Here is an 18680-nt window from a genome sequence, read left to right as displayed (position 1 = left end):
CAGTGATGGGAAATTTGCAGTAAACAAAAAAAATGTTTCGCATAAGAAATTGCATGCATGTTGTTTTTGCATGTGTGAGCCCATGCATGTGAGAGCCCATGCATCTGCAGCCATTCAGGGGGGGCTGTGTGAAGTGTGTAATGAATAGGTGTCATTTCAAACCCTCGGGGACATAATGCAATCAAATCTGCTGCTACAGCTGTTTGAGGCCAGATTATCTGACCATTACTGAGGCTGTTCTCGATGGAGCTAAGAAGCTTTGCATATATGAAACATTCAAATGGTTTTTTGCTAAAACAGTCACAGGAATATTATCGTCTGATTTTTGTCAAATGGCATAATTTCTTTGAAACTCAACCTTGCACGCTGCACAGAGAAGGTCAGCAGCTGCCTGGTCTCTTCTGATGGGAACTTGGACCGTCAGCCCGTCTGGCATGTAGACACACATCAGCGCATCTGCGGCACTGCTGACGCTGTCCCAAAGACCGCCCTCGGGGGGCGACATGGAGTATATACTCGTCAGCACGTCCAGCCTCTGTGTAGGTGCAGAGAGGGGCATGAAGGCAGGATGCAGTGAGAGGTGGGTGAGGACCGTTAGATGGAGCAGAGAGGAAAGAGAATACGGGGGAGAGGGAGGTAAACAAAGAGAGGAGAGAGAGAGAGGAGACTTTGAGCAACAACACACAAATCAATACAGGTCCATTAGTCTAAATGCTTGGCTGTGGATCAAACGGCAGAGCAAAGATGTCATACAATTAGCCTTTCAGAAATTCATCTGACATCACAGACGGCAGTTGCTCCATATAATAGTCATCATAATGACCGTGTACAGGATTGGCAAGCGTCGAGTGCCGGGTCTAGACGTCCCGATGATATCGCCGCAGTTCTCCCAGACTTTTTCTTCTAAAACAACCACAGGAGTCATTTGGACTGAGGTGAAGTGCGGGGGGGACAATTTATATCGGAATCACTCAAACTTTCAGGAGGTAATTATGTGCTGCATTATTTGCGGGATTAAGAGTGAGCGGGGTATTAAGGCGGGGGCGGGTTGGCCTCACAGGCGGCCATTTAGGGGTTTTGGTCGCGACTCGGTGTCTCTGGAGGAAAAACGCCACAGCTGCGATGTGGAGCTGCGGGGCTGTGGGAGACGCCACGGTGCAGCCCGAGACCACAATTATCAGAGCTCTGGATCACGAGCGACGGCTCAGTCGCAGCAAATGTAGTGAAACACGCGGGTGGAAGAAGCCTGTGATTCAGCACTTCTGACACAGACGATATGAAACGTGCTGGTTAAACTCAGACAGGAGACCAAGAGGGATAATTGCTTTAGTGAATAGGTTGGGATATAAAGCACAATTTCAGATGCATTATGGCATGATAGAATAAAGCGTGGTGTGTGCCTGTCTGAGGCTTTCTGTCTGCTCTGCATGTGTGTGAGCTTTTCAGTCCATTCCAGTCGAGCTGCCTGATGAATCACCTCAAGAGGAAAAAGACCTTTTTTTCCTGCCAGACAGAAGGCCTAAAGGGACGAGCTACAGTCTCTGATTCAGAGCATCAGTTTGCTCCACACACACACGCACAGACACACAAACATTTCCACCTTAATGTCCTTTTGACTAGCCAAAAAAAAAAAAAAAAAAAGAGCCACCTGTGTTCCTCCTAAAAATGTTTCCGTCTGCATGAAGGAACACAAGGTGCTGCTTCAACGCCCACTTCTGTCTGCAGCTTTATAGATGTCAGGTCACACTCACAACCTGAGGATGGAAAAAAAAAAGGCCGACATGGTTGCATAAATGTCCCGTTTGTGTCCCGGTGTGACTGCAAAACCAAAAACTCTGTCGTCCCGATCAGAGACAGACTAACACTGAACACTCATTCATGGTCAGAGCGCGTTCTAACGGGCCGACGGTTGCCTGGCCAACGCTCCGTGAGCCGCTGCCAGACACGCGCTGCACTTCAACAAGTGCCCTCTGTGGCGAGTGTGCGCGTGCTATTTATGTTTGCGTTCAGCCAGGTCATTCGAGCCAGTGCTTCAACGTTTCCCCTCCAGTGTGGAAATTATTTCGAAGCGAGCGGTCCTCCACCCGAACTTCTAAAGATGGAACAGAGTGGAGTAACGAACGTTTAGTGATGACCGCTGCTGCAGAAGAATAACCATCTCTGTTCCGCTTAGCAACATTGTAACACAAATATTACAGTAGTTCCTCAAACAGATAGGAAAAGACTGAAAATTGCCAATCAGGTCTATTTAAAGGGTATTACTCCTTATTTCCTTAAAGCTCCACCCAGCGGTCCCCTCCTTTACGGCGCAATGACACCAGTTTCCACACTCATAACACTACTGACTGTTTCTTAACCCGAATCTTATAACTGAAGAAGGCAAACACTCGTTTCATTTTACTCTCTCTTTCACCAGCGGACCTCTCAGTCTCCCTAATAAACGAAACATGGCTGCAGCTGACCAGCTGAGTCTTCATCATCTCACAGCTCTGCATCGTTCGCCCTGAGCTCTTCTGGTCAAGTTGCAAGAATGTGAAAGCGTCTTTTTCAAATTCATTTCAAAGAGAATGAAAAGAATAAGTGCTGTAATTCCAAAAACATAACAACTCAACATTCCCTCTTGGTTTGGCGAGAGCATAAGACCAGGGAGCACAAAAGTCTTTCGAGGTCGCCCCTTTTCCTCGATGCTGTTCGCGATATTTCAGGCGAGCACCTTAAGGCACAGTCGTGTGAGGGGCTCGTACGAATCACTCCTGTGCTTTTTGAAGATAATGTGGTTCTGTTAGCGTGATAACGATGCGACCTTCAGCATGCACTGGAGCAGCCTGCAGCCAGGTGAGAACAACCTGATATATTCGCCTCCAAGTCAGTTCTTTGCTATTCATTTGTGGACTGCACCATCCAGGAAAAATGAAACATAGAAATGTAGCACGAGGTGAAGAGGACGCTGATGTGGAAGGCAAACCTTACGCTTCTGATTAACCTGGTAATGTTTGTTCCAACCTTCAGCCTTTCTGCTAATAAGGACTGAAATATTAGCCCCGCTATGAACGTTTGTTATATTTCCTTCTTCCTGTAAAACAGAGCAACAATGTTGCAAACACAGTTGTTCCAAACATCCCAGTTTTACTTTAGATATTTACATTATTTTACTTTGCACATTAAATTTGGAAACACACTGATAACTTTTTATGTCCTGATTTTTCAGCATCAACAATTCCTTCCCTCAGCTCACATCTTTGCTGAGGTTTACACTGTGTGTAATAAAAAATGAAAGCACATCATTGGTCAGTCGTGATTTGTGCTGTGGCTCAAAGGTCAGTTTTTCAGAGGTCTAATAATATTCACCATCATAATTTCTGTTTTTATCAGATTATAATTCTTTTATTATTTGCAAACATAAATAATCTGTGCTGGGGTGGGCGGGCTCATAATTCTGTCCTAATCTTTATAAAGAACCACTTAGCAGACAGAAGTGACCCAAACTAGGACAAGGAAGCTTTTTATTCCAAAAAGCAGCAGCTGAAGTGCTTTGGTTTGATTAAACAGCTTTCGGGAGTTTCCCCAAGAGGAAGGTACCAACCTTATTTACGAATAAAGCGTCAGGATGGATGGAGTTTGAAAATGCATAAATGAAGTTAAAGCAAAGCTGTTTTAGTAACATAAGAATAAGTAGCAAGGAGTTTTTCCTCCAGCAGTCAAAACACATCAGCTCGCTCCGCTGAGAAGTCTTAATCCACAGCAAAACAAAATCATCCCTGTGCCGTTTTCCACTGCTGGAAGCAGAGGCTGGACCGAGGATGTAAGGAGCCAAGCTCTGCTATGCGAGTTTTAACCTCACACCATACCAAGGCAACTCCAGCAGTGGCAGCTCGAGCCCATACAGATGTTTATCTCACCAACTGAAGGCAACAGCTAAACGTGACCTGCAGAAAAAGCTGGATGGAAAAGACCCACACAGAGAGGACACGACACGCACAAACACAGCAACACAAGGAAGCACAAGAGCGACGCACACCCTTCACTTGACTTCACTTCAAAGGATTAGTGCAGGATGAGTGCTTATTAGAGTAATTCGAGGGCTTTGAGTCCAAAGCAGCACAATAGGTGCAAAGTCATCAAGACGGAAATGAAGAAGTGTGCATGTTGACAAAAATCAAAGCGGCTGCGCTAACCTCTCTCTTTTCTAACTTCCCACACCGTGAAGCCTTAATCCCCCCGAAAAACAAAACGGATCCCTGCGACGAGCCGCTTTCCTCATTTACGTCCAAATCTGAGAGACTTTGAGTGAAAAGAGCAGAGAAGCTTCCAGCAACATGCATGAAAGCCAGTGTTGTTTCCCCAACACGCTTCCTGCTCAGAGTCCCTTTCTAGGCCCTTAATGAGGGCCGTTTTACACTTGCCACATTGACCACAGACTAATGCTATGAATCACTACATCCTGTGAAACACTGATCTTTATAACACCATTCGTCCTCCGTCTAACGCTATCCATTATACCCATCTGTCAGTGCCACATTTCATCAGGCAGGAAATATTTTGGCTTGCTGGAGCCATCAGGAGGAGGATGGACTGACTCATTACTGCTGCACTAATCTGATACTGTCACCACGCCACCAAGCAGTGACCACGAATGTTTAGCTGCATTTTTCAGGTCTGTTTTGGTCTAAATGAGCTGCTTGCTAACTTTAGCCTAGCCTAGCTTATAAAAGCTTAAAATCTGGCTCCTGTATCTGACTGAAAACTACAACATGCAGTCCAAAAAATTAAGACACAAAACAATGAAATAGAAAGTGAACAACGCAGAAATGGGATTATAATAGGTGGCGTATTTGGATTCTATTTATATTCATGTTGGGAGTTTTAAACTGAAATGGGAATTAAAAAGAGAAAAACGTGTGGAAGTTGGAGCCCGGCGAGGTGAGGACCTCAAGTTCGCGCTGCTATTTTACAATTACAGCCCTCAATAACCAGCAAACGCTGGCGTTTTAAAGTCTGGCTGCTCAGATGGCCTGAATTCACACTTGTCAGTCATCCAACGCTTCGGCCATACACACACATACACATTCACATACGACACCATCCTTTAACTCAATTATGGCGTGAATTGGACCCCTGTTCACGCCGGTTTTTCACAGGGCTCCATCCCTCCTGTTAGATATGCTCTCCATTTGTCTTGCAGACACCTGCAGATCAGCATGAAAGGAATCGCTGCTTTGATCCTGGACGTGTAATATACTCAGGCGGACACGTGCGCCTTGTGATCCCAACGTACGCACGCCCAGCGTGTTCAAATATCTTTGCACAGCGAACCATCAAAGCCGCGAAAGACGGCAGAGGTTAAAGTAGCAGCAGACCCGTTTCAACTGCAGCTACTTCCAACTTAAACTAATAATAGTACAGATGAAACTGTGCAACAGGATGCCCGCGACAGATGGCGGGGGAGTTTTTAGGAGATTATTTAAAAAATAAGTTACTGAAATCGGTGACTCACCTCGGTGCTCCTGGGAGGCAGGGCGCACGATTGGCCTCCAGCATCGCTTTCAAAGACCTGAAACCCAGAGACAGACAGTAAGAAGTACAGACAGAGGGGCACCACGCTGACTGACTCATGAGCCATTAGCACCTAGCCATCTCAGCAACACACATATTAAACACACACGGTGCTTTTATGCAGTTAATTAAAAACTACGCATGGCGAGTGCAGCGCTTTGATACTGCTTCCAAACAGGGTCTGTGGCCTTTGAAGGTGCATTGGTGGAAATGTGCAGTGTGTGAGTGAGTGGAGGAAATGTGTGTGTGGACACTGAGTGGTTTCTGTGTAGCAGAGAGATCAAAGGGGGGTGTCTGAAAGCAGAGGGGAGGGCCAGCTCCCACCTATCCGTCTCCACATCCACAAAGTTCTCTGGCTCCTCGAGTCCGTCCTGCCTGTCTGTGATTGGGAGGCGTGTTGCTAACCCTGCGGCCTCAGAACGTTTCAACAACTCTATAATACGCCGTGACAGAGCTATCCGTTATGAGGGCGTGCCTCGAGTCCTCGTTTAAGTGGACTGCAGTTATCAGGCTGTGCTCTGACAGTCTGTCAGCAGAGACATGACAAGCAGCACAGCCGGCAAATTCAATTCACTATTTTGCTCCCCAAAAAGCTCCAACATGAAGTCAAAGGTGTTTGTTTTTGCTCACAAATTAAAGAGCTCAAGCGGACTTAGAGGGTCTACAGGACCAAGGAAATGTCTTTACAATCACAAAGAAACTTCCAGCTCTTGTTCTGCTAATAAGACTCTGCGTCTCTCCGCAGCACGAGGACGTTTAGAAAATAGCTGTAAATGGTGCCGCTTCACTAAAAAAGCCGGCTTATTTTAGAAAGCTTTAACAACTCTTCCACAAATCCTCGGACCTTTCTGGCCTACTTCCCACAAACGACTGGCGGCCAGCTCCTTATGATCCAGAGCTCCGCTAAGGCGGATGAGAGAAGAGAAAAGGGGAGAGCAGGGGGGATGACTTTGGGGGAAGGTTGTGGAGTGTGCCATCAAAGTGGTAAATGGGATTTAGGCTTAGTCAACACACATGAGTCAGTATGGAGACTGTGGGAGAAGCACCGCCAGCTCTGATGTTTATGCTCTGAGAAATGGGGGCAGCTGGAGGGGGGAGAGGGACAACAAATGGTGATAGAAATTAGAGAACCGCACGGTTTAAGAGATGGAATAAATTAAGGAGCTTGGAGAGTGCTTTTAAACTGGTAGATGGAGAGAAACCCTTGGAGGTGGCACGTTTGGGAGAACCTGAGGAGCGCATGAAGACGTATCACTCGTCAGCCCAACTTGCGGAAATAGCCAAGGAGCCGATGATGTCATGTTTGTGACAGCGACAGTTGAATTTCCCACAGAGAATCACAGAAAACCAAAACTCGTGCCGCACTGACCCCCTCGCTCTGGGAAAAAGATTAAGGAAAATAGCAGATGTCCAGGAAACCCCAGCATTCAGAAAATCCCTCAGAGCGCTTAGCAGCCATTAACTGTTCATGATTAGCCTCTAAGTAAAGACGAAAACACCAGAAAACACTAAAAAAAGAGCTCGTGGACAAGAGGAAACCTGGGGGGGGGAATAAAAGGAGGCTGTTTAATATTTAGCGTCTTTACACCAACCATCTGCTGGTGTCTGCGGGGCTGAGGAAACAGTGGAGAACGCCATCTACCACATATGGCTTTTAATAATTCATGTGTGCTGCAGCGCCACCTCAGCCTCCTGCACTGTGAAATGTAACTGGGCCTCATTAGGCCGGCTGGCTGGAGTCCCCCCAGAAAAATAATAACACATACACGCATACCTAGCCGGTGACAGACGTGCGCAAATGCACGAGCATAAATATCACAGAGCAGGTGGCGGGATAGATGAGCCCGACGAGAGCAGGCGAAACAGGACAGGCGGCGTTTTGCTCGTAGTCAGGAGTCGGGGCTCGCCTACCGGAGAGCCGCGCTCGGGAAACGTTGGACGCCACGCTGACATTACGGCACAAAGAAACACAAAGTTACATTCCTCTGCTTTATTAGAGTCTCGACTAATGAACGGGTCCATAAAATTACACAAGTGTTTCCTTTGGTGATGCTTAAAATAGACCACCAAGGCTCGTCTCCAGGGCCGTATCTGCAGGGTACAGAGCGGTGCATTTCTGTATCAATAAATAACCAGCTTGCATGAGTCTAATTACTAACCTGAGAGGATTTAGATGCCCCCCCTAATGCACCTGGGTGAGGAATGCTCCCTTGTGTTTACGTTGATGGGAGGTTTGCGCTCAGCCTTACAGGAAAGCAGGAGGGATGTGAGCTTATGCGCTTTTCATTTAATAAAGACTCCTCTGGGGGAGGAGGGGAAATGTGCAGAGAGCGCTGCGTGACTAAAACAGTCTCTAGCTATTTCTTTCACATTAACAAAGGCACTGCACATGCGAGCGAGTGACGAGCCAGCATGCTTTCAGGTTGCTCCATTAACGAACGTGCACACTGTGCACTGAAGGCGGGAGCATCGGGACTCTTTCTCCTCATGTACAGTAGACGTGAACACTGCCTGTAATCATGCACGTTCATGTCGTTTATGAGGTTTTTTTTAGTGAATTTAAGATAAAAAGAAGAATCAGTGCATTAATGTTTAACCCGTTTAATTCTTTCTTTAAACACAGAATTTTATTAAAACATCTTCAGATGTCTGTGTGTTCGTGAATACCTGCGAGACAGAAGGTCTCTTGTCACGGCCTCTCCTCGTGAGGTTGTCGAGGCCTTTCAGGGAGGAGAACAGGCCTCTTTTGCGCTGTCTGTGAGTCAGGGACAGGGAGCGCCTCCTGACTGTGGCTTCGTCTCTGGAACAGATCTGAGCAGATACACTTTATCAGCACTACGATCATATTTCTCAACAGAAATTCCATCTAATCAAACCATCTTAATTAAGTTCATTTTCCTCCCGTGATGCACAAAGCGAGCGTTTGCACGCTGCAATATACTAAACTGAATAAAGAGTTTTCAAGGTTACTGCTAGACATCAAGTAAATCAAAACGTCCCATTCAGAAGCGTCAGAGTCACCTCTTAATGTATTCCTTACCAGTGCGTGAAAGGAGGAGACGGAGAAAATCCCCAGGCGTCCCAGGGTGGTTTTGGTGGGGCGGCTGGCGATGGCGAGCAGGCTCTTCGGGTTGGGCAGCTCTCCGCCCTGCAGACTTGCGAGGTAGCAGCGCATCCTGAAGAGATCCAGGTTGAATCTCTCCAGGTTCTGCTCCCACTGCTGGATCTGAGGGAAAAGGAAAGACGCGCTTGGTACAAGATCTGAATTTGAAATTGGTGTTTGGTAGGTGAGCGAGCAGAAGAGCGCTGGGGGAAATAATAATGGAGGGAGTTGAGGGGCGGGGAGGGAATGAAAGAGGGGGATCCAGGGTCAGTCTGGAGCTTTCCAGGGAGCTGCGATTGCTTGCAGATGTTAGTGGAGGGTAAAGGCATAAGTTCTGTGGAGGTTTGATAGTGAAGGATGACTGCATATGGAGCAGACGAGAGTGTGTGTGTGTGTGTGTGTGTGTGTGTGTGCAGTAAATTCAAATGCCCGTTTTTTATGGACGACTTGAGAGGCTGATGATGTTGCACAGACCACCAGTTAAACCTCCACACACACACGTACAGTCCCCATGTCCCCGTTTGCACTATGTAAGCTATAAGAAAGTGCTTATTTTGTTGGCTGGAGACCATTTTTAATGAGAACACTCAGTTAAACAACGCTCCATAACAAACTGACTTTAATGGGTCTCGTCTGCACTGCGAGTTCATTTACAATAACGCACCCTATGGCGCGCTCCCATTAGGTCTCGCTCACATTGACGGCATTCTTTCGGATTAGGAGCAAACTGAGAAAGGGCACGAGGGTGGTGTTTTATGAACCCTGTGACTTCACAAACATCTTAAACACAAAGGTTGCACAGAAATTGCCGAGAGGCCGACTCGCCGCTCTGTGAAAAGCTCGGCTGGGCTAACGTCCTGAGAGCCAAAGGTTCCTGTCTGAATCTTAGAAAGTCTGGAGATCAAGTCAAAGTCGAGTCAAAGGAAAACATTTTGACTCGGTAGTCAGTGTTAAACTAAAAGGTGGGTACTTCTGTGCAGATAACAGTGGCTGAAGGTGCCATTTCTATGGCGAGCACACCAGAAACCTGTGGATAGCTTTGCTATACTCATCCCTTAAAAGGATGCGTCAAACAGCTTCCTGTCTGCTGCGGCTCGTGCTGTTACTTGAACACAAGTTGGTTTTTTTATCCTGCTATTCTTGGGTCATTGTATAAAACGCAGCGTACCGTAATTTAATTCCCACTGAGCGGTTTGAAGATGACTTTAAAAGGGGGTGGGAGGCATCGCCGCCGAAATCAGATAAGCTCTTTCCTTAAAACCTGCTGGGCCGCTGCTTTGGAAAAATCCTTTTTATGTATAACATCTGACAAGATCTGTGCGAGCTCCAGATTGACGTGCCACGGATCGGTTTGTCAACAGTCAAATATCCACGTCTTCGTGCCGGGACGGCCTAAAATAGTCCTGCAGAAAATTCGATTTGATGAGTCATGCTGGGGCGCGTTACTGATGAATAGAATTTTTGTATTAATGCTTAATGCATCTAGCAGGCTTGAGTCAGCGCAGGAAAAAAAATGCACATCAGTGGAAAGCGAGTCATGTTTGGTCACATCTGGCCGGCGTGCACAACTTACTTCCATTTCAGAGCTTTTCTGTTAAGAGATTCTCTTTTCTTATTTTCCCTCTTTAACATCTGCCTGATCTCTCTCTACACATCCTTCAATGCTGCTTCACTGCACTGTGTGTGTGTGTGTGTGTGTGTGTGTGTGTGTGTGTGTGTGTGTGTCTGTAGACTTCAAACATGCTCTACTGGCACCGTAGACATAGGTGGGGGTAGGCAGAGACATCAAAGTAGTGCCCTGTTGGTGCTCTACAACTCCCCCAGAACCTTAAATCTATCATCAGCCTCATGGCGTCTTTATCAGAGTCCGGTCCTGACCCCATCATTGACTCCAACCATGTCCGTCTTCTTGTCTTGGTGTACCAGCTAATTGAAAACAGACCTGAGGACAAAGTTGGGCGGTGACATCTCCACGGATCAACCCTGCAGTGAGCTTTTATCAGGTCCTCGTGTCTAATGTGGTGCAAAAAATGAAACGGACTGACCACCCTGTCAACCACGACAACAGCCTGACGCTGCAAAACAAACTGATTTCCTGTCACAGTGTTTTTCTTCCTGCTAAGCTACAGGTTTGGAGCTTTTTCCAGCCCTTTGTGATCTGCTGTATGTAGGCTAAAACAGCGCTGGGTGCTTCGGATTCTCCCTCCGGCTGCGAGGAGGAGGGAGAGGATAATGCATGTTGAGAGCCCATTACCGGGAAACATCTGGAATCCCAATCACATGTTTGGGGAGAGAGCTGCTCCCCTGGGCCCCTCGCGACACGTTTGGGACTGAAGCATTTAGGCCACTTCACCCACCCGCAGACGAAAATGAAACACAGGCTCGTCACCGCAGTCCAAAAAAGAAATAATCAGAAAAATGAATTAGGGCACATCGCGTGGTTTCACCATGAATTATGCAGGGTAACGACACGCAGATGAGTTTAAAAACTGAAACATGAAACGAGCACACGTTACGCCACTGAATCTGTTTATCACCGCGGCGAACGAAGCAGATTTTCTCTGAGAATTTGTCTCAACGGCAGGAAGTGTGCGAGCCCTCGTAGCCAATGTCTCCCCGCAGACCTCATTGCCACCTGCTCACCTGGTTTTCGATAGCTTTGCGGTTCTTTGGATCGCTGACTACGGTCAGCTGCAGCTCGGCCATCTTCTTCATCTTCCCGTCCATGTCGATCTTCTGCAGCAGAGCGCGGACCTGGCTCCGCAGCAGGCGCACCGTATCCTCCTTCCCCTGGCGCTTGGCCAGCAGCGAGGCACTTGCGGAGTGGATCGCCGTCACCCAGTTTTCCAGGTCGGTCTGGTTGCTGGCCTGGAAGGGAAATAAAGAAACGAGGAGCTCAAACCGCTGACCAGTATTTCTATTACATGCACGATAAAGTTACTGTACCATTTATCTCAGAAAGATCATTAGGAGGCAGCTGAAAGACTCCTGCTTAAATCAAGGTTAATGTGCTCTTTTCATCCTGAGAGGAGACTGGATGAGAAATCAGTTGAGCCCTTTTTAAATGAGACTTGGGCTCTAAGGTCATTTTATATGAAAAAAGAAACCAGCGGGTGTGTGCAAAGACTTTCTGAGAAATCTTCAGTCACAAGAACAGGAGTCAGGTGACTCTTCACCTGGAAGAGGTAGACGTCTCCATACGAGTTGCTGAGGCAGAACACGTTCTCCTTCTTGGGATGCTCAGGAACAGCCTGGACGATGCTGTCCTCGGCCAGGAGGGCGTAGCGGGGCGACAGCTCCTGCTCCGGAGAGCCTTTACTGTAAGTTTCATAGAACAGCAATGTGCACCCTGGAAAGGGAAGGAAATGCTTTTACCGTGTGATTATTGCAGACACTGTGTCCTTGTTCAACATGAAAAATAATCTAAGCAATGAACTTCAGCAGAATGGGAGTTGTTGCTGTGACATTGAGACATAAAAGCACAAATCCTGCACAGAATCAGAAAAATGACAAGAATGCCTCACTTCATATATTTTATTTTCTCTTCTGATATTTCCAACTAACCCAAACTGTGAATTCTTCATCTGAGTTTCAAGGACAGGACACCGAAGCTCACCTTTCAAGGTCACCCAGTACTGCTTCCACTTGCGCCGCGTCACCAGCTCCAGCTTCCTTTCCTTGTGCAGGGTAACGAGGGGTTTGAAGGAAAGCCAGCCGGCCCGTCTAACCACCCCCTGCTCTTTTTCAAACAGCAGGTCGAGCTGCTCGAGCGAGCCTTCGGCAGATTCGCTGCTGCTCTCGTCTTCCTCGGTGCCGGTGGACGGCACTCTTCTCTCACCTCCTCCCTGCCCGGTACCCGTCTCCAGCTCCCTCATGAAGTTTTCGTAGATGTTCTGGCGAAGGGCATCGTTGGTCGTTTGGTGAATGGCTCCTGAAGATTGGGCCCTGGAGGCTCCGGGAAACCAGAGGAGGCTGGAGACCTGGGAGGGGGAGCTGGTGTCTGCAGTCAGACCATCCACCCCACTGTCAAACGTATCACTCAGGTCCTTGTACCGGGGTTCCTGAGGAGGCACAAAAGGTGAAGAAAGTGAATGAAGAGTGTGAGAAAAGTCAATTGGAGGAAGATCAGAAGTGTGGGGCTGGCTGCAGATTACAAACTTGGCTCTGACCTGCATTGTTCCCACCCACATTTAGGCAAAACACAGCATGTTTGCCCTCCAGGTGTACAGACTTCTGTAGGTACCCGTGAGCTTACAGCGGGACACAAATCAACTCTGCTTCTTTCAATTAGCCCCAAGGCGCTGCGAAACTTTTGAAAAATCGAGGCAAACCACTCGAACCTACTTCAAAGTCTGCATTACAGTCTCGAAATTCTTCCTAGGCTGAAAAAGTGGGACAAATTTCCTGTGATGGCACCTGAGAGGTTGGCACCCTCCAGGCTCAGACAATTTCACGTCATTTGAGGTCTGCTGTGGCTTCCCAATTCCCCAAATGAATACTTGATGGAATTGCACCCTTTCATGCCTAATGACAGCCTACCTACACTTCACTAGATTGGAGCATCGATTCCGCCCCTGGCAACAGAGCGGAGCGCTCTCAGCGTGCAGACGCGCACGGCGTCACGACAGAGCTCTGTCTCCATCTTTTGTTTATTAATGCGTTTCACTCCAACCTGTCTGCGTCGTCTCAGTCCTTAATGCGCATTTCGTGCTGCATCCACACTCACCCTTCTTCATATTTAGCATGCAGTTCTGCCTCCCTGCACCCTGTAACTAGGCAGCAAAGGGTTCATGTTTAAGTTTCACAGCAGGACTGAACCCGGTGAACTCGGTGCTCACTTGAGGACAGGCTTTGTTTACCATTTCGTCCTCTTGTAGCAACCATGAAATGCACCGTTGTTTAGTTAGTAGCTGTAGATGCACACTGTGCAGAGGGCAAGCTTCCTCTAGCCCAACTCTATCCAGCCTCTCCTCACCGTCCTCCATCTGCTTTTCATTACAAGCAGATTCTTGGTCTTTGGCATCAGGGTCGCTATGTGACCTTTAAACCCACGAGTCCAGGGGAACCAGAGCTGATGACCTGCTGAAAGGAGGCACTGTGACCAGCCCGCAGAGATATTGCACACTGAAGTTTGGCATCAAAACGGCTCCCAAAGGAAAGAGGAAATACAGTTTTAAACAGCTCAATGACTTTAACGAGAACTTGTTGCATGCCCCGTTGATTACGGAGAAAGGAAACCCCTGAGCATTAATCACTGACTTGTTTGTGAATTTGCCTGATTGGTTCAATTAGTTTATATCAAACTGCACCAGAAATGCAGACTTTGTAAGTATTTATGTGCTTCACACAATTACGCGTAATCAGCATTGATTACCAGACCTCGGTCCACTTGTTTGAATTTTACTTCTGGACGAGGAAACAAAACTGGAGCAGATCGATCCTGCACCAGCACGTGGTTAGAAATTAGCGCAGCGTGATGCGAAGCAGCAGCTTTAGAAGGAGGCATTTTTTTTAAAAACACTCAAAACGAGTCGAGTAAGCACAGGGTCAGAAAACTGCGTCACAGCAAAGCTTCTTGCATATTTCACTGAAAATAATCAGACGTTTCAGCACGAGAAGCAGCTTACACAGTCTCCAAGAAGAAAACGCCTTCTCATTTGTTCTTCTCTGTCCTTTGTTTTGCTCCTAGACTCAACCGACTGAACACCAATCCCTATTAGCAGATTTATTCTCCGAGGAACGTGAGGGGAGACCCGAAAATCTGAACACAACAACCAGAACAAACATAAGTCACTCATTAACGATTAGAGGAGGGGTGGGGTTAAATCTTCAGCTCGGATTTAGTCTCACTCTACAGATCCTCTCAAAGGCTTACAGCTATTCTCTTGGCAGCACCCAAACAGCGTTCTGAAAACTTTTACAAGGCAAAGCTAAACGAATTAATGCAGGAACAATTGCTTTCAAGCCCTCAAAGAAGGGAGGGACGAGAGTTCAGGCTCAGTTTAAGCAAATGTTTTAGGTCAAATTAAAGCTTGTAAAAACCTGATGTTTGTACAACCGAAATCAGGCGGTTCCTGCGAGCACGTGCAGGCAGCGGGCTGACAGGCTGCTCTCCTCACAGCACAGGTATCGTTTTACTTACACGATGATCAGCTGTCCACTCAAAAGTCAATGCACCTCCCACGGACATCTTCAGTAACACGATTAATCGATCCAACTTGTAAACGAACGAGCTAAATGTGTAAAAGAAAGTCCTGCACGTTGCTAGAAAACAGTCGGTGTGCAATAATACTACTTAGATTTACTCACCCAGTAAAAGTATTCGTGATATCTGATTACCAGCCCCGCACTCCTCTTCGTCGGAGCGTCGTCCATGCTTCGGCATTGTGTTAAAAGTCACTCCCATCCTTGTTCCATCCTCACTAGAACAACTAGACCCAGCCCTGGCTGCTTTACAGATTTCATTTTGTGTCACCCCGCTGCGTCCTGTCCTCAGACAGCTGGTGTTGTGTTGCTAAAGGACCAGAGGACGGTGGTTGGTTCCCAGCCATGCCAGGACAACCACTGTGGCCCGCAATCACATAAATCTTGCCAGGAGGGAAACTGTCTGATGACCACTCCCTTCTCGGGCTAGTTATGAAGATGCACTAAGATTTTAAACTATAAAATCTCTATAAAATATAAGGCATGGCTCTGTATGCATCCTGTGAGTGATAAAAGAGTGTAATTCATTAAAGAGTAGTGACTAAACCCCAAAGCCCATCTTGTGCAGGCTTACCTGAGACTGAGACTTCCTCTTCTTGCGGCTGAGGCTGCCCGTCCAGTCACTGAAGCGTCTGATGCGGTTTTTGATGGAGTCTCTCTTCTGGAAGATGAAATCCGGCCCCACCTGTTCCTGCCGTTGCCCCTGGTCACGGTACTGGTCCAGGTTCTCACTGACGGTGTGCGATTTGGGCCTGCGACAGGGCAGGGTGTACGAAGAGTACTGGCGGGGCTCTGGGCATTCTTCTTCCAAAGGAACGTCCAGGACGGACGCAAAGGACGCTCGGTGTGGCCTCTGGCCCGGTGGAGGCTCGTGTAGCTGGGAGGACAAGTCCCTGGCTGTGGGGAAAGTCGCAGCCATTGTGGGGTCTTTGTACAGATCTGTGATGGACAAAGGGGGGGACTGTTCTGCAAAGGAGACGATTTGGTGAATGGGGGAGTGTGCTAACGTTCTGCTGGCAGAGCAAGGCTGGTCCTGCTCACACAGCTCTGTGCCTGGCCCCCAGGGGGAGTCATACCAGGAGCCGTCAGAGCTCAGTGAGCTGCCTTTGCTGGTTCTGGCTGTGGAGGAAGTAGAGGCTGGAAGCGGAGCGCTGTGATGACCATCCTGCCTGCTGCCACTGGACCCAGGCAGACTGGGAGTCGATGCAGACTCCACATTGGGGGAGAACTTGAGGAGTTGGACCGGGCCAGTGGCCTCATCCAGGTGGAGAGGATTCCCCGAGGTGTTGGTGAACTCCACCCTGAGCGTGCCGTCCTTTTTGATCACCACCCGCGGGCTGCTTTGTTCCCCTAAAACCTCGTGCTCGTCATCATCTCCGTTCAGGGCGTGCCCGTTGAGTTCGACCCCGTATGGATTATCATCGTCTGACATGTGCCGCTTCCTTATGCCGCATCCAGGGGACCGATGCCAGCGGTGCTGAGCCGGGCTTCCCCTCACTCCTTTGGAGACGTAGTCACAGAGCCGGGCAGAGTAAGGCTGTCGGCTTTTAGGAGGCGACAGACAGCCACGGCCAACGCACCTGGCCTTGTACCCTGAGCCTACCGGAGCATTTTTCCACCACGAATGAGGAGACAGAGCATCACCTTTGGCTGAGCCTAGCTTTAGTGAATATGGCTTCTGTTTCCCAGGGAAGATAAAGCTGGTGCCTTTGGGACCCTGAATGCTGTACTGGCTCTCTGAATTTCCCATCCTGCCCTGGAAAAACAGAAAAAAGGAAACAAAACCATAATGTCACGACTGGAAAATTCGTGGTTCTTACACATTAGACATGGTATGACATAATGCTGATTCATCAGAGGCATAAATTTAACTTATTACTCATAAACAATAACGGGTACACACAGTCATCTGAGCTACAGTGACAACAGCAGCAGGATTAATACGTCGCTGATGTCTTCCATAGCTTATTCTGCTGCATCGGGTCACTGATGCTTAATGATGTCTCCCTCTCACTTTATTATATTCTTGCAGGAGCAGATAACTGACACCAGCAGGCTTTAGTCTGTCGTGGTCGTTATGTTGACAATTAAAAACTTTTAGATGCTTCACAGCTCTCTTACATTAGCATCAGAGAGCTGTGACAAGACTCCACACTGCCGGTAAGACTATTACCGTGTCCGCCGTCGCCCATGATGTGATTGCATAACAGGTGGAAGTAAGGCCAAACACTTCCAACAGCCTTCAAGTCTTTGAATTAGCACACCGAGACGATCAGGAACTAAAATAAACCCCGGCATGACGCGTGGGAAGGATGCAACACTTCAGGTCTTTAATAGGTTCAAAATCTCTTTTTCAAGAGTGACCTGGCTATTAAATAAAATGAAAGTTGACCAGATAAAGAAGACAGAAAGCTGAGGGGTTGAACTAAAGCATAACGCTGACCCTGGTCTGAAGGCTCCTTACACTCACCTCTGAAGCCTCGTCTCAGACTGGAGCTTCTATGTTCGCGCCACTCTCCGCCTCATCTCTCAAAATAAACTCATTCCTCTGTCGTCTGGCTCATCTGAAACACACAGGGAGAGGTTGGCTTAGTACTTTCCACAAAACTGTAATTTACTTTGTGTAATGAGCAGAGGACAGCATTTGGTGCATGCACATTTGTTTTTTCATCTTGTAAAAATGATTTAGGACCGTGTCCTCGAAAATGCAAAGTACAAGAAAAGTTCCTTCCTGTACGAGGTAGCACGTCCAGCAGTGCCACACAGACGCTACAGCGCCCCCCCCCCCCCATCATCAGCCGTCCAAACCAAACATTTGATGCATTTTTCCACCTCCCTCCGAGTAAATGACGTCGTCTTTGATCGGGTTTGGGAAAGCATTTCAAAGCCAGCTACAGTTTACCCGTCTGTTTATTTTTAAACCTTTGAATCCTCGCTCGCTCCTTTTTTCAGCCATCATCTCCAAATTCGTCCAGGGGGCCGGGATCCAAAGGAGAAGAAAGAATGCACCACGTGTCTCTGAAGGCAATGTGACTGCCTTGTGTGTATGTAACACAACATGCCTAAACGCATGCAGTAATGCAGTCTGAGAGGGCTTTCAAACGGTGCTAACTCTGCTAAGCCTCGCAGCATACGTACAGCATGTGTATGGTTACAGTAAAAACAAAGCTCGCTGCCAAGTGTCACCTCAGGATTAAGTGATCTGCAGCATTAAGAGTTTATCTGCTCCTGCTTGGGTGCACCTTGACTGCGAGGTGAGATTAAGACATGTTGGCGGAGTAAGTGAACTAAAGTTAAAGAGCGCATTTAATGCAGGGAGAAAGGAATTCCAGGAAACATCAACATTTTAAATAGAAAGAAAAAAAATAAAAGCCACTTGAGGAAATGATTCTCTTCTTCTGCAGCTGTTTAGAACGAGTGTGAAAAGTAGCAGCAGAAAGCAGAGTGGAAACTTGGCTGTGGAGACGAGCAGGCCCGGTAATGAACTCAAACCACGAGTCTGACACGATCAGGGTATTAACTAAACATTTGCTTCATTTCAAGAGTTATAAGGAGAAGATGTTGAATATAAGCATGAAATATAATCCTGAGTTACTGAAGCAGCTTTTCTCCAGGAATACATTTCCGGATATATCATGAGATGCTTTATTTATCCCACAGTTGGGAAAATTGCTGCCATTATTCTTACGAACCCTGGAAAAAGTCAAGCTGGGAGCGTTTATGGAGTATATGGTCAAACCCTTGTCTTCAGTAGTAATCTGACCAACGATAGCCCGCGTTACCTCCCGACTTCTGTTGTTCAAGAGCCAAGCAGAGCAGA

The 18680-nt window shown here is 47.6% G+C and overlaps 1 protein-coding gene across 7 annotated transcripts in view; it reads right to left on the bottom strand.

The window, feature by feature from the left end:
- tiam2a (TIAM Rac1 associated GEF 2a) overlaps window positions 1–18680 on the bottom strand; it is a 61152-nt gene that overhangs the window by 23525 nt on the left and 18947 nt on the right. For 3 of the 7 annotated variants that reach the window (XM_040049036.1, XM_040049037.1, XM_040049038.1), the window contains exons 2-10: window positions 17331–17424; window positions 15435–16616; window positions 12273–12717; window positions 11833–12005; window positions 11300–11524; window positions 8594–8779; window positions 8221–8364; window positions 5495–5551; window positions 359–535 (exon numbers count right to left, since the gene is read on the bottom strand). In XM_040049036.1, coding sequence (XP_039904970.1) covers window positions 359–535; window positions 5495–5551; window positions 8221–8364; window positions 8594–8779; window positions 11300–11524; window positions 11833–12005; window positions 12273–12717; window positions 15435–16610 — 2583 coding nt within the window. In that variant the 5' untranslated portion in view covers window positions 16611–16616; window positions 17331–17424. The other 4 variants (XM_040049039.1, XM_040049040.1, XM_040049041.1 and 1 more) reach the window with 4 other exon arrangements.

The sequence above is a fragment of the Simochromis diagramma genome, unplaced genomic scaffold (assembly GCF_900408965.1).
Source record: "Simochromis diagramma unplaced genomic scaffold, fSimDia1.1 OVJJ01000305.1, whole genome shotgun sequence".
Lineage (NCBI taxonomy): Eukaryota > Metazoa > Chordata > Actinopteri > Cichliformes > Cichlidae > Simochromis > Simochromis diagramma.
This window is presented reverse-complemented; position numbering and strand designations above follow the sequence as displayed.